The sequence below is a fragment of the Mizuhopecten yessoensis genome, unplaced genomic scaffold, assembly GCF_002113885.1.
Source record: "Mizuhopecten yessoensis strain PY_sf001 unplaced genomic scaffold, ASM211388v2 scaffold2599, whole genome shotgun sequence".
NCBI classification, from domain to species: Eukaryota; Metazoa; Mollusca; class Bivalvia; order Pectinida; family Pectinidae; genus Mizuhopecten; species Mizuhopecten yessoensis.
In genome coordinates, this window is record NW_018404626.1 from 54,012 (window position 1) to 70,799 (window position 16,788).

At 37.6% G+C, this 16,788-nt stretch overlaps 1 protein-coding gene across 1 annotated transcript in view; it reads left to right on the forward strand.

Annotated features, from left to right (window-relative positions):
* The first annotated feature begins 147 nt into the window (after positions 1–147).
* Positions 148–16,788, forward strand: part of LOC110446170 (cell death protein 3-like) — a 23,657-nt gene continuing 7,016 nt past the window's right edge. Inside the window, exons 1-7 of the mRNA XM_021491184.1 lie at positions 148–234; positions 3,039–3,209; positions 3,611–3,877; positions 6,945–7,362; positions 8,543–8,583; positions 9,803–9,979; positions 10,358–10,580. Of these exons, the coding sequence (XP_021346859.1) occupies positions 3,075–3,209; positions 3,611–3,877; positions 6,945–7,362; positions 8,543–8,583; positions 9,803–9,979; positions 10,358–10,580 (1,261 nt within the window). The 5' untranslated portion in view covers positions 148–234; positions 3,039–3,074. The remainder of the gene's footprint in view (positions 235–3,038; positions 3,210–3,610; positions 3,878–6,944; positions 7,363–8,542; positions 8,584–9,802; positions 9,980–10,357; positions 10,581–16,788) is intronic.

Sequence of the window (16,788 nt, forward strand, 5' to 3'; positions counted from 1 at the left end):
TGCATTGATTATATGTATGTCTCTTTTAGGTAAAAACAGAAAGAAAAAAAGTATTTAGTAATAGGCTAATCGTTTCAACCACATTAGTGAAAGCTTTCAAGCTCGGGGATTTCCAGGAAAATATCGCAGTCGTTCTTACGCTTAAACGGAAAAGGTTATACTGGGTTAATAAGAAGCGTCTTAGTGATGCCTACTTTCGTTTCCAGCGATGCCATGTTCAGCGAAAGAATATAGGTAAGTGACCAGGTTATCAATTGTTAATATTATAACAACAAAGCATGAAATCTGAGCTAGTTAGTAACACTATGAAATGATCATTTGCTCACCATTAATATTGGTGTTATCGCCCTACGGTCAAGATATTTGAGATCACAAAAACAAAACGATTTCTAGCACGATATCCGTATATACGGGGAAACCAGATTCGTCTTTTGTTAGTTTCAGAGGCGGATCCAGAGACCTATCCCCCCTTTTTTCAAACACCAACCCAGTTTATTTGACTCCTCGGCAAGGGTTCTCCTACCTTGAACGGGGAGGGTCAACAGCCCCAATTTGTAATAGGACGAGGAAAAATGATAAAGATAGTGCCGTCGCTGGGGCTCGAACCCGAACCTGCAACCGTTGGCTTTCCAGCCTGATGCTCTACAATTGAGCTAAAGGGAAATCCCTACAGCTGACGCTTGAAAGGCAACCTGATTAATCCACATCTTTTACGCATGTATGTAGTGGGATAATCATGATCAGCAGGCATATTCTTTCTCCAAAAGCATGGGTTAATTGCATGAGATGAAAATACATAAATTTACCAATTAAAGCACATAGATTTCTTTCTTAAAAATTTAAGTGTTGAGGTAATTTATTTTACTGCAGATGATAAACAGTAAAGTATGATCATATGTCAATATGTATAATATGCCAAAACAAGGCCATATCAGTGTTTGCTGTCATTGCAAGAACTTAAGTTTCAATACATCAATGAGTGCACTTCCCGCTATTATATTAAACCCTTGTTCGAGTTCATTTAGAGTCCCATTCATGTGTCACCCAGGCAAAATACTAGCTGCTTCCTAATGACTTGGCTAGGGAGAATTTCTCTTTAGCTGAATATGGTAGAATGTAAGGCTAGTAAACCAGGAATCCCAGGTTCGATCTCTGTTACATATGTATAGTTCTTAGCATATTGATGTATTGGAATGATTCCATAAAACAGTAACAATACAAATACTATGGATCTGTCATATCCAGGGCAACTTTAAAGACTAAAGTTACCTGCTTTGAACCACAGGTGTGCAAGAGGTGATGTTATAGAAGTATTCAAGATAGCCAGTTTTGTTTATTGAAATATGGAAAACTCCCTTTCCCTATGAGTAGTAAATTAAATCATAGAACACTTTTCTACAGGGTTTGGTATATATCCCGAGCCCTATCAATAAACAAATTTAAGAACAGGCTTATTAACACTGGATTGATTAGAAACTGCTTCATTATTATAAACTCTTGTTTGTTAATCATTTGGTGTCAATATCTGAACATTGATAGACCTGTGTGTGTACGTTTTGTATACTTTGAAAACATGTTTGAGTGACATGTAGAGGATCATACAGAACCTGCATCGGAAAATATACTTGACTAACTAATCTGATCCAAACTAAACTATCTGAATCATCCCTAAATGACAGGATCATATATAACTGTTCCTTTGCTCATAAGTCTGTTTCCTCTTTGTTCGTTATCAGGTCACCACCACATGTTGTTCCTTTTCATGCCAACCCAAAAATCTGTACGAAAAGTGGAAGATTCTCAAAGTCTAAACTTATTCACTGCTAGATTCACATTCCTGGTTGGTGTAATTGTATCATCGGAAAGATAGATTTATATAATATTTCTTTCACTAACTTTCGATAATCAAACACAATTTATTCCCTGATGCAGGCATTATTTCTCTGGCCCTGACACCAGACTTTATACATTTTGACAGATAGATGTCTAGCCCACAGCAGAGAAAACTCAGGCTATTTATTGGAATGTAAAAAAAATGTGTAGGTCATGCTGCATATACCTTCTACTTTTTGCATATTCATGATGTCTACATCAACTTTACTGATGGATGACAGAAACACACTCTGAGTCAATGTCCGGTTGTTTTAATTCTATATTTTTGACATATATCACTTTATGGTTGACATCACTACAGGTGGAAGGCTTCAATTCAAGGGTCGACACTAACATTAGTCCGCTAGTCCTGGACTAGTAGATTTCAGCAAGGACTAGTGAATGACCTAACCTAACTGGTCCTTTGGACTTGTGAAAAATATGACTATGAAATAAGAATATTCCTTTCAAAAATTTAGAAAACTGCTTAAAATAAGATATATTGCATGATAATTGTCAAAATTTTCCTAAAACTTCACCATATTTTTATGGCAGTAGTTATTTTAAGTCTCCTATAGCTACAGTTGATTACTTTTGATGTTTCGTGCCGTAGATGGCAATGTTTCCTTATCAGGAAATCATTGAATTGGTTACATTGACGAAGGACTAGTAAAGAATTAATTCAACTAGTCCTGGCTGTGGACTATATTACCAAGCAAAAATAGTTCTGGTCTAACCCTGGTCAGTGCATATTCAGATATCCTGGCATCATGTCATTGAGCTGGAGAATCGTAATCCATTGTAGAATTCAGACATTTATATAACATAAACATTATATCATGTCTGCATCTTCAGTAAATGTTTACATCAACAAACATCCAAAAGAACATTCCTAGGAACTTCTAGTCTAAAGTCATGATATTTATCCCATAGCTTACTTGTTCAGCTATCCAGAATGCCTCTATACCCATGACCAATATTCTTGATGCATGAACAAATATCAAAAATGCCAAAATATGATTTCCCCTAAACAAGAATGAAGATTTGCATTATTTTGCCACAAAATTAAATTTCAGGGGAGTAATACAGGTCCATTTGACCTCTTGTGATCAATGGACTTGAAAGTCATTTGAATCTTTATTGATTCAGGAATGTTTTTCTTCCAGAGCTTAAGACAGTATAGCTATCAAAATGAAATAATTATGGAGAAGATTCATAAGGATGCACTGCGGAAGGCTCGGATCAGACTTGTCCGTGACCTTGACCCGAATGCAGAACTGTGGGATATGTTGGTTACTGAGTCAATATTTACCCCCATAATGATGGAGTATATACAGGTAAGAACATACATTTTATTTTCAAAGAACAACATGATTATTTCCTGACCATGTTTCTCCAACTGCTGTTCATTTTACTTCACCTTTTGATGTATAGAATCTCAAAATGGCCCAATATTTTCAATAATTCCATTTTGTATTGTGCAAAGTACCCCATTTTGTGACACATGTAGTCCTTACACTGATTAAGCCAATATTGATAAAATATGTATTTGCCTAAACCCAACCCAGGCCCTTTGATCTTGAACTTCAACAAATTTGTCACAAGTCATAGTTTATTTCATGGTCTGTTTTCCAATAGATAATGCATTTTTAGTAGAAAGAATCTGTCACATATCTATTAAAATATTAGATAGTAGTTGTTGAAATCAAATATTTAGATTTTCTTGTAAACTTTATAGGCAGAGAGGACACGATCAGACAAAGTTCGACGACTTTTAGACGACTTGGTAAGAAGGGGACCAACAGCATATTCAAAGTTTTTAAGATGTTTACGTGAATCTGGACATGAGGATTTAGCCAACACAGTAGAGGACAACGAGTACACATTGAGGGGGCTAACTGTTCCTTTCAGGGTAGACAATCAGATCAGACAAGGTCCAGCCAACGTTGTACGCACTGCACCACCGACTGTAACGGGCCAACACATACGGTCAAACCCTGTACAGGTACTTATCCTGATTCGTGACAATAAGAAACTAATAATTTAAAATATACTGTGGCTGATAGAATCTTCCCCTACCTTGAGGGTGTGACAGAGAAATCTCCAACCCGAGGGGTGATGTTTTTTGGTTGTCTAACCAGAGGCTCTTCCGAGGGTTAGACAACCAAAACAATCACCCAGAGGGTTGGAGATTTCTCTGTTACACTCTTAAGGTAGGGGACAATTATATTTCTCCCATCCTATTATTTCAGTCACAACTCCAGCGACTGTAGTGTAAACAAAAATACATGTGGGGTATGAATATCGTCATTCACTTTTGATGACGCCAGAATTACCGGTGACACTTTTTAATGATCAGCATGAGGCTATCTCTCCATAGGGGGCGACTAATAGAATCTTCCCCTACCTTGAGGGTGTGACAGAGAAATCTCCAACCCGAGGGGTGATGTTTTTTGTTTGTCTAACCCAAGGCTCTGCCGAGGGTCAGACAACAACAAAAATCACCCCGAGGGTTGGAGATTTCTCTGTTACACCCTCAAGGTAGGGGATGATTATTTTTCTCCCAAATTCCTATTATTTCAGTCACAGCTCCACCGACAGTAGTCTGACATGTTTGTAAACAAAAACACATGTGGGGTATGCATATCGTCATTCACTTTTGATGACGTCACAATTACCAATGACACATTTTAATGACGTCACAATTGAACACTCGCTAATCGGCACGAGGCTATCTCCCCCTAGGGGGTGACAAGCTGATCTTTCCCGGCTAAAACTGGAGACACACCTGTGAAGGGTGGGAGAAAAGCTGATCATTCCCAGCTAAAACGGAAGACACATCTGTGAAGGGTGGGAGAAAATGTCATTCAAAAGTTCTCTCCTTAGAATGAATAGGCAGACTTGAACTGAAGTTGGTTCGACTCCTCACAGGGCAAAGACAATTTAATTTGTATTTATATGAAGGTGCTGGCTCCCTTGCAGGTAGAGGAGTTGGACCCAATAGGTGAATATAAAGGCTTTCGAAGAAACACATTACCATCTGTATAGCTGTTGCAAGGATGTAAAATCCTTATAAAAAGAATGTAATAAAACACAAAAACCAATGACAGGTATTCATGTAACTTTGGATAAAGCATCCCTTGATTATTCTTTTTAGAAAGTAGTGGCTTTTGGACAGAAAGTCAGAGCCTTATGGAGGAAATTTGCATTCATTTAGATATGATTACTAGATCTAGTATCTTAATGAAAAGAGTTCCCTGATGGTACTCACAGTGTGCAACTTTGGGCACTTTCACATATTCTGCTTAACCAACACAAGCGACATAACCTGAAAAAAGGCCAGGTACAGTTTGGGACCGAGCCAGACCTCTGGAAAATTTGGCAAAGGCACATTATGCCTTAACTAATAAAAATAACAATTGATAGTTTGTCATATTTCTTTGTAAAACAGGGTCCATTCACACACATATTTCAGAATATGTTATAAAATTTAGCTCACATGTGAAAGAAGAATATATTATTCTTGATTTATTGTTGTATATTTGTCACAAACTGCATAATGAGCTCTGTGTAATAGGCTGCCCGACTTCCATGGCATGCGTTCATTTAGCTCACAATATTTCTGTTCTGTATCTTGTTAGTTATACGCCCCGCAACGAAGTTAAGGGGGGGTATACTGGAATCAGGTTTTCAGTCCGTCTTTCCGTCCATCTGTGGATGCAATGTAGTACCGTACTCCTCCTAAACTACTGGATGGATTTCAATTAAATTTGCTGATAGCAATCCTTGCAGCTTGGAGATGTGCGTAAAGTTGTAAAATTTTACATTTTTCATTGTATCTAATTCCTTCCAAATTTGTTATGGTAATACTAGAAGCAATAATGTTTAACATATTATATAAATAAATATATTTTTTATCAGGTTTTAACTTTTTGTTTTGAACTTTTACCAATATAGTACCAGATACTCCTCCTAAACTACAGGATAGATTTCAATGAAATTGACGCAATTTAGTACCATGTACTCCACCTAAACTACTGGATGAAAATTGCTGATAATAATCCCTACAGCTTGGAGATGTGCTTAAAGTACTTTTCATTGGGTTATCTCCCCTTTCTACGAAGTTATGGCTCTGTCTAGACCATGTCGTTGTATAGAAAATGCAAGAACATTTTTATTTTTATTTAATTCCTTCCAAATTTGGTATAGTAATACCAAAAGCAATAATGTTTAACATATATAACGTGGCTTTTTTGTCAGGTTTCAACTTCCACAGCTTAAACTTAATCTTACCCCTTTCATCACAGCCTCTTTCTCTCAAACTTTCTAGGTGGTGGGGGGTATTAGTTGTTGTCCCCAGGACGACAGGTCTAGTTTCAACTGGAATACCAAAAAACAGCCTTTACTTGCGACATACACTGTCACTTACAATTGCCAAGTTTTGTATGTTAGTATTTCTTGGCATTCCAGAGAGTCTTGTACCGATATTTGGTCTCCTGTCCTACTACCCAAATATACAGTCAAATTTCAATGTTAGGAACTTTACGGGACCATCAGGAAAATTTGAAACATTGAGACTTCAAGTCACAAATGTTGAACAAGCTGCATTAGCCCAAATGTGATTGCGACAGAACACAGACAGGAAATATAATTTGGACTCTATATATATTAGATTTGAAGCTATTAAAAACGTATTTATACACATATATGTATTTATACACTGTAGTTTGCATGTTTAGGTGTTAAAATGGCCCGGGGCATTTCAATGTTCTCATAGTTATTGTTTTACTTCAATTTATCAGTTTTAATTTTCAATGTTTTCAAAATGATCAGAACTACATTATAATTCAAGGACATTAAAGTTTGATTTAATAAATGGAATATCATTGATGTAATCTGGCCTTTGCCCTAAGTTCGAAACTTCAAGACATTCAGACCTACAAAGTTCAATTTATGGAAGATTAATTGTACAGTGTGTCAGGGTTATGACCCTGTGAATTGTTCACACTGCTTTTCTTTTTTTATCATTTCATATACATGTAGTATGTATAATACAATTTTACGTATTGCAGATGTTCTCAGGAGAAGAGAGAGTTGTACAACAAAACACTGTCACACAACACCAGCCTTCAGCTGAAGGTGAAACAGGACCAGCAAGTATGGCCTGTAGTTTAGTGACACCTTCAGGAGTCAGTATACCACCAACAGCCAATCACACTTCACAACTAGCGAGCCAGATCACAACAGCCAATCACACTTCACAACTAGCGAGCCAGATCACAACAGGAAGCTCACCATCACAATCAGGTCGTTACACAGCAACAGGAAGTTCATCATCACAAACAGGTAGTTATACAGCAACAGGGAGTTCAGCATCGCAACAAGAAAGTAGCGTGGGGATGTCAACTGGCCAGTGTGGAGATGATGATAATGATGATGCTGATGATGATATCGTTATGGAGACAGCAGATGCTCCAGCTCCAGAGACTGGTATGTTATCTGATTTTTGTGTTTTAGATCAGATGATTTTAAAACCATTCCATTTATAGCTGTCAATATTTAATTCTTTGATTGTTTTGAAAATATGTTCACATTTTCTTAGATTCTACTACAATACATGCAAGATTCGATATATTATTGTATTTGATGACACCATTTTATCTGGCATCTGACTTGCCATCCACAATGTTTGAATCATAATCATTTGGAGGTCAATATCACTTTTCAGGTCCATATACTGGTAATTACATATTAACTTGTCTTCAACAAAAGTCCATATTGATCATATTGAACCACTGTTGCATCAACTGTTGTATGTGGCATTAAAAGCTGCAATGAAAAGTAATGACGTTTGGAACCCGGGGAGTATTCCTAAATTTTAGGTGCAGTCGTCTGTTTGGACCATTCTAAAAAATACAGCATAATTTTAGTAACACTTTAAGTTTGAGTGTTAGAAATTGGAAACAAAATGACTGTGTAATTACACCTAATTATCTTCTTGTCAAGTTCCGTATATCAGTTCATGTCCTGTTAGAAGTAATGATTGGTTGATTATTAAACATAAAAAAAAAGAAATAATCTGAAATAATCTAAAACAATCTGAGTCATAAGATAAAATAATCAGTCATTTAAGTTCAGAAATGACACAGCATGTCTTGTTTTTGTCTCAAAAACACTTGGAGTTAGGAGTTAGCGTAATACTTCTTAACTCATTTACCCCTGAAATTTCATAATGAATTATTACATCTTTTGAATTGGAAGAGTTCAAATGTGTGTTCAGGTATGAATGAGTTATTATAAATAAATTTCTTTATTTTACATCTCACAGAACAGAAGAGCTTTTATTTACATTTATTGACTATGTTGAATATTAATCAATAAAAAATATACGAATATCTAGATTCAAAGCTTTTCGCATACTTGTAGTTGATAACATTTAATTAAAAAAAGATTACTGTATTTTCAAAATGAGAAATACACATCTTAAATTGGCCTATAACACAGATTACATACACCATCGTAAACATATCAGATTGTGACAGTAAAAGTCATTCCCATCTTCAATCAGGCCAATTGAGATGGTTTCATAACCTGACGGTAGTAATCATACTAGTTTGTAGGCTATAGATCTGAGGTGACTGTACATGAATATTGGTTTTGTGTTTTACAGAGATTCAGACAGCTTACCAGCGAGCATCCACAGAAAGACCAGTAAGTTGTAACCACCCTACCATTAGTATAGCCATTGTTACTTCGGGTGTTTAAACAGAACAACTAGTTTGGCTATTTTGGGAATGCAACATGACGGATATGCAAATGTTAATACATTGTACAGGCCTTTCCTAGGGATTGCCTCCATTTAACTGTCGATTTTCACTTTACTTTATACCATTTTATACCATTAATGATTTCCAGTTTAGCTGGTGGGTGTATAGCCCTGATGCCTATGCTATCAGGCCAGACAAAAGAGGCTTGTGTACAAGATAATTGGAAACTAGGAATTGGTTGAGGGTAATTTTTTGTATTTTATTTTTTACCTCAGTTTTAGATGGAGTCTTATTGATTTTGTGGGTTGTGTGGCTAACCATGGGTTTTCAGTTATTAATTTATTTCAAAATTCATGTTCATGAATATGCTTGTATTCATACATAAGTACATTTCAAATTCCTGTGAAAGGAAATTTTTTTTTTTTGGAAAATAACTTCTGTATCAACAAAATAGGCTCATTTTTATCCTTAAATGCCCATAGCTGTTAATAGGATGTAAAACACAAACAGATTAAACCAAAACCTTTACTAGTATATATATGTGAACAAGGTTATGAAGGAAAGTTTTATTTGTACACAAGCATTATAATATAAATGTAAATTGTATTTTGTTTAATATGAATAATAATAATTTAAGGTTCTTGTATACCGCTTTATCACAACCTAGTTCGTAGGTCGTCTCAAAGCGGTTCACAAATTATTATCCGTGGTTATAGGGCCTTTGCAACCAGCCAATACTTTTCTCAACTCCCTGGGGAGCATACGGCTGGCACTGCCCAACCACATACTCATTTACAGCTGAGTAGACTGGAACAAGCAGATTAAAATAACTCGCTCAAAGTACAACTCGGTGCCGTGCCATGACTCGAACCTGCAACCCTTCAGTGACGAGCCCGGCGTCCTACTATAGACTACCGTGCCTAATCTTAATATTGATTGATACATGTAAATAGATTGGCTATTTTACGTGCCAAACGCATATTGTTACACATGTATATTAACATTTTCATGGAAGAAGGACAATGGGTGCAAATAGGGCTCAAATAGTTATGAATTAAGACTTGATTAAGATAGAATCTAGGCTAGTTTTGGTTGTTTGGTTTCCAGTTCTAATTATATTTGAAGAATCAAAAAAGATGTATACATTATTTGGTAATTTACAGACCTATCGTATGGAGTCGACTCCTCGGGGCTACTGTCTAATCATCAACAATAGAGATTACACACAAGAGTCCTTGATGGATCCTAGAACTGGTACAGACGTCAACAGGGACGAACTCAGACAAGTGTTTCAAGAACTTGGATTCCATGTTGATGCCAAGGATAACTTAACAGGACAGGTACATTAAATCTATTTTGCAAGATGTATTATAACTTTTGATTTCGTTTAACGTAAACAGATCTTATAAAGAAAAAATATTATCCGAAATATGACCCAGCAGATCAAGCTGATATAAATCTGTTTTCAATTTACTACAAATATGTACTATCATGTCATAGATGGGTTATACGAAATTAAGTAAAAATTGTATAAATTTTTGGTTCTTTAACTCAGTCAAAAAGGAGATGGTTGGATAAGGGAGCAAGGGGGAACCCAGGCATACTGGTATTGGTAGACATAGCATATGTGTGAACTGAGAGTTATGAATGCAATTTCTTCTTGTAGTCTTTATAGAGCCTAACAGCAGCCTGATACATATATGATTTATTCCGTACAGGCTATGAAAGACACCTTGAAAAATTTCGCTGCCTATGAGGGTTTGACCAGAGTAGACTCCCTTATTGTTGCTTTCCTTTGCCATGGAAACAGTGAGAAGATGTATGGTGTGGACGGAGTTCCTCTTTATTTACAACAAGATGTATTCAAGGTGTTCAGCCCCCATGAGTGTCCAGTTATGAAAGGGAAACCAAAGTTATTTTTGATCAATTCTTGCAGAGGAGGTAACTATACCATCTTGCTATTAATAATGTAAAAATAAGTTAAGTATACAATCAAACGTACAGTAATAGTAAGATCATGTTACGGACAAAAAATGACTGCCCTTTATTGATGGTCTCAATGCAAAACAGAACACTAGCAAACAAGTAGTCATTGTTAATACACTTCTCAACTAAACTGTGACATGTGCTTCCACCATCTTTATTCACTCAAAGTAACCTCTCCTAACAAAGAGTTCCAGTAAAGGGGAGTAACTACTACAAGTCCCATATCTATTACCTCCCCTGCACTGTGTGGTTATATATACATAATGGGATTAACATTAATTATAATTTCTTCTTTTTGTGATGGCAATTGTCCATAAAGTGAAAATCAAAAATGTTTAGTCCATAAATCAAAATCACTTTTTAAAGTCGAACGCAATTGAAAATGTTCAAATTACTAAATCAAGTATTACCGTCCCGGTATGAAATTAAACTATATACAGTATTTACAATGTATTTAACAATGGATATAGAGTAGAAACCATCACTGGATTAGACTATCCTCCGGTAAAGGGGATTATTATGCCCCTTGCCTACACATAGCACATCACACAAATTCCTCTGGCATTTTCCCTCTCTGAAGTACATTTAACAGTTCGATACCGGATGCTCCTCGCTTCGTCAGTGAATTAGCCAGTTGTATTTTTCCCGGACACCATTTAATTTCAACTCGATTGTTTAGTTTCATTTCTACAATTCCGGCGATATCGATTCGCAGTCGTTTGTCATCAACCAGTTTAGTTGACTGTAAAGCCTCAATCACACTTTTGTTGTCAATAAATGTAGTGATGGGTAAGCTCTGATCCTTGATTCCGTAGATGCCTTCCACTAACTTCCTGTAGTACATTCCGGATTCTAGTCCTTCTTGTAAACTTAACGCTTCAGCCGCTATGGTAGAACGCACGACTCGCTTGATTTTGTTTGACTTCCAATAGATTGGACAACAGTTTCCATAACGATCCTTTATCCAAACGATATGTGCTCCAGTGCTCCCTTGGTTGTTATTAAGGTTTCCCAATGCCGCGTCACTAAATACGATGATCTCCCAGTCCTTGGTCACCTGACCTCGAAGAGGTGGAAACAGCTGAATGGGCCTTAAACCTTTTAACTTTCCTATGGTTTTTACGGCACGTGTTAGATCGCTTACAGTTGCTGAAGTAAGTTTTGTGCTCAAGTCCACTAGTTCAAACGCTAGATCAGGTTGTGATCCTTGTACTGCCCAATTCAACTGACCGACTAACCTACGGTATTGTGACTGTTCATGTTCACTGAGTAGACACTGCTTTTGTGAAGCACGTACCAGATCCATTTGTGGTTGATCAAGTTTATCCATATATGCCGAGTGATCGAGTAGGATCCCACTTTCGTTTTGTTTGATTTGAAATCCTATGTAATTGAAGTTCCCTTCCTCTACTTTTCCAGCGAGAAATCGCTCCCTGAGCATGCCTATTGTTTCTTCAAATGTCTCGTCACCAGCATGGAGAAAATCATCAACATGACAACATATAATTCCACTAAGATTTCCTTCTTTCATAAGTGTGAACACTGCCAGATCAAACTTCGACTGTCTACACCCTAATTTGTCAAGTTCATCTTTCACACTCATATAGAACTGTCTTGCTCCATCTTTGAGTCCGTACAAACCATGTTTGAGTTTCCATATAAACCCGTTCTCCGTAAGACTCTCTATAGGTGGTTTAATATACACGTCACGGTCCAATTCATTCCCTTGTAAGAATGCCGATTTGATATCTGTAGTTTTGACATTCCAGTTTTTACTCGCCGATACTGTGAGAAATATTCTCATTGCCCCTTTTCCCACAGTGGGGCTATCCTTGGGAATAAATGACCGTTCTTCAAACCCTCTCGCCACAAGTCGAGCCCTTGTATTGCCATCTTTCCTTGTAATTACCCATCTTGTTGATATGGTGTTTTGTCCTTGGTCTTCAACTTTCTCGTACGTTTCAAATTCATGAAGTTTTTGTAGCTCAGCTTGCTTGGCCAATTCACTACTTGTGTCGTCATCCTCTGTCGTAGCATTTACCGTTTCCTCATTCTTTTGTCTGTCTAAGAACTTCCATTCTACGCAACCCAAATCGACACTTTTCATCTCATTACTGATATCGTCCTGCACATTATACCAAGTTCTGTTCTTTCCTGTAGCCTTGCCTGCCCTACTCAATACCTTCGCACTTGTCCAATCCTCAGATCCTGGCAACTTGTACTCAATATACCGATTTGCCGTAATATGAGTTTGACCTTGACCCTGAGCATCACGACCTTGGCCTTCAGCATTGTGACCTTGCTGCTCGGCGACATTATGACCTTGTACATCCTGGTTGTCGACATCTGGTGTGTTCCCGACCTTTTCCGTTACAGTTTGATCACCTTTTTCTACATTTTTGTCATCTCGTTCCTCTACTGTGTCTTTTTCCTCTATTGTACTGTCATGTATAGGTCCGTTAACTTTACACAGTCTGTTTGGCGACACTCGAACAAATACCCCTCCGTGCCTCACGAACACAACTTTACCATCCTGAAACACGACTTTCCCTGGACCGAGCCAGCGCTCCTTTCCCTCTCGTTTATAAAATACCTTATCGCCATTTTCAAACACCTGTTCTGCCGCTCTCACTTTTGACCGTAATGCGCGCCTTAGCCTTTCGTCAGCTTCAGTTTGTATGTAGGCCTTTCGTGTCTCGTAAGGGCATTCATGTGCTTGAAGAATACCTCGCTCGTTGTACTCCCTTCCAATGCAGGTAACTCTGCATGCATGATGTTAGGTAGATTTGGGTTCTTCCCAAACACTAGTTGGTGGCTGCTGAAACCGTTCCACATTTGTAATGAGTTCTTTGCCATGTTAGCCCATGACAGTAGAGTTTCAAGTTCTATGTTGGAGTTTTCTGCTTCAAGTTTCAGTAACATCATGTCAGTAACAGCATGAACATGTTCACATAAACCATTCTGAAAGGGGCTCATTCCTGCAGTGGTGCACACACGTACGTTCAAAATTGAAGTGATCTCGCGCGTTTCCTCAGAGTTAAACTCTCCCCCATTGTCGGTCATCAACGATCCCATGACTCCGAACACACCTACCCAGTTCTTCATCAAAGCATCAATCACGTTGCTGGGTTTCTTACGACTGATGAAACGGAAACTGTTTATCGGGACCACATGTCGATCATGTGTAATATCCATCGGCCCTTATACTGTTTCAGATCCATTGCCACTTTCTCATTAAATTCTCTTGCCATCGGTAATGCCACGACTGGCCGTGCAGGTGTTTTGGCATACACCTTACACAGTTCACACTTTGCCTCTATTTCAGACAAGACCTCCTCATACTCCTCTTTCCACGCTCCAGCATCCTTCAGTAACGCTACTAGTCTTTTCTTCGGTGGGTGAGCGAACTGGCGATGTAATTTCAACAAGGTTGACATTCGTTTTTCTGGACCCTGTTCCTCTAGCTTGACTGTATTTACGTCATCAACACGGAGTGTTTCGGTTTTGTCAATCAGAACACAATAATGGCCAGACGACGTTAAGTTTAACGCCACCTCTTCTCCCAGAATTACTGCCGTGTCATTTTCTAAATCCATTTTTACCCCAGCCTTTTTCATTGCTGACCGGGACAACAACAATGGTATGTCAGAGTCCACTACATCTGTTTTGACTGTTACCTGTTTCCCGACAATGCACATGGGAAGTTCATATTCACCATCAGATTTTAACTTTGTCCCTCCACCAAACTTGAAGATTCTGTGACCTGTCTGACTAACAACCTTACTACGGTCATCCTCGCCGAGTGAATCCAGGTATGTCTGTAGCCAAGTGTTTCCGCAAACGGTACTACTGCACGCGCTGTCTAATACAGCACAGTTCCGTGCATCGGAGCCAAGTTGAGTTATGCCCTCCTTATGATACCCAGTAAATAAAACGGTATGTTCTACCTCCTCAGCTATGTTTACTTTCGACATATTTTCCCAACTGTCAGGACATTTGGCGACAAGATGTCGGTACGATCCACACGACTTACATTTAAGAACTTTACCATCGAACCCATTCGGATTGAGATTTTTCACTCCTCTTCACATAACCTACTGCCCATAACGCTTCATCCTTTTCTGCCAAAAATGTTGGTTCGAGTTTGATCGCTGGTGTATCACTTTTAACATGATCAAGTCCACCTCCCCCTTTAAACTTTTTCAGTGAAGTTTTGGCTTCCTCGTACAACGTATCTCGGTTCGCATAATTCATGCCTGTCAACACCAGCATCTTTTCTTCTTTTGTGACGTTGGCATTCCTGAGAAGTATAAATGCCAGAATTTATGATGGTAGTTTCATGTTCTTTTTCTCTATTTTTCTGTATGCACAATCAAAACTGGCAATAAATTCATTGATTGACTGACCTTCACTCCTCTTGAGATCTTCAAAGTCCTCAAATTTTTCCAAACTATCTGCAAGGTCATCTTTTGCATGATGTTTATCCAGAAAAGTTGTCAGGGTTTCGAAACCATCGTCTTTCTTTAAATCTTCCAAAGGAATTTGGTCGAATACTTTCTCCCTAATTCTATGCTCACCTCCCTCTGGCATACTAAGAGCTATAGCCACACCCCTTTTAGATATGGTACTTGTAGTAGTTACTCCCCTTTACTGGAACTCTTTGTTAGGAGAGGTTACTTTGAGTGAATAAAGATGGTGGAAGCACATGTCACAGGTTAGTTGAGAAGTGTATTAACAGTGGTAGCAGAGCGAACTTTGACATTTAGTCAGTGTAAAGTGAGCGTAGTTGGAATACAGAGAGTGTATAAAAAGTGTAAGGAGACATTACAGTGTCAGGAGAGCGTCACAAGGAGAGAAGAGACAATGACAACAAATATCAAACCCCCCCACTTTTCACACAGGGAAATCCTATGAACTTTATAAACAGGAGTTGTTAGCATGGAATGAAATTACAGAACTAGCAGCTGGTAAAAGGGGAGTAACTACTACAAGTCCCATATCTATTACCTCCCCTGCACTGTGTGGTTATATATACATAATGGGATAACAGTCATGTGGAGGTATTTAGCTAGGTGCCATAGAACTAGTAGTTAGCACCTAATTAATTGAATTGTGTTTATTGATTGTATAATTGTATATCTACATGTACGGTTAAACCTGTAACTAGAGATCACTGTCAGGAAGTTCTTCAAGTGATCTCTTATTGCAGATGGTCTTTCAGCACATGTTCACTCTAATGAACTACTGCAATAAGAAGTTTAAAAGTCATCTCATGATGTAGGTTTGTGTATTAATGGAGGTGGTCTCTTGGGAAAGTTGACTGGCTAGACAGAGCACTTAATCAATTGTTTTTTACTGTAATAATGAAAAAGACAGGTGTTTCTTTGGCAGATTTTACTCATTTATTTTTAAGATAAAACATACATTGAAGCTGCTATTATTTGCCCCGACATCTCTGTGGATAGGGGTGTTATAAGGTATTCATATACTCCATGTGCCTGGGTGTTTGTTTAACATATGAGCACTTGATATTCCAAACTTTTTTGAATGAAATACACAAACATATATGAGGTCATTTGTTCAAGGTCAGATTAAGTTTCATTTCATATCATTTTATAATAATTTGTTATTTAAATCAGAAACATTTTTCTAAAATTATCACCATTCTGTTTCAACAACATTTTCTGATGTGTACTTGAGCACTGTTTAAATAAAGTATCAGTGTATGCCGTATTAAGCATCCGTTTATATAAACTGTTTGAACAAAGTAAATTGTATCCGTTCACATGAATCATTTGGACAATATATTTTTTCAAGTGAAGCATTTGTTTACAGTATCAATTTGAGAGTACTACTTGTTCATGTACAAAGTATATGTTCAAGTGAATTATTTTATACAAAGTATCTCATCACATGAATTATTTTATACAAAGTTTTTGTTCCCATGAATTATTTTATATATTTGTATTTTGCTTTTTTATTGGTGTTTTTTAGGTCACCTGAGCTTTAGCTCAAGTGACCTATTGCTATTCGTTTTCGTCCGTCGTCCGTCGTCCGTTAACATTTTACATTTCAAACTTAAAGTCAAGTTCTGCTGGGCCGATTGAACTGAAAGTTGGTAGGAATGATCGACTCATGGTCCTGACAAAGTGTTGTTATTTTT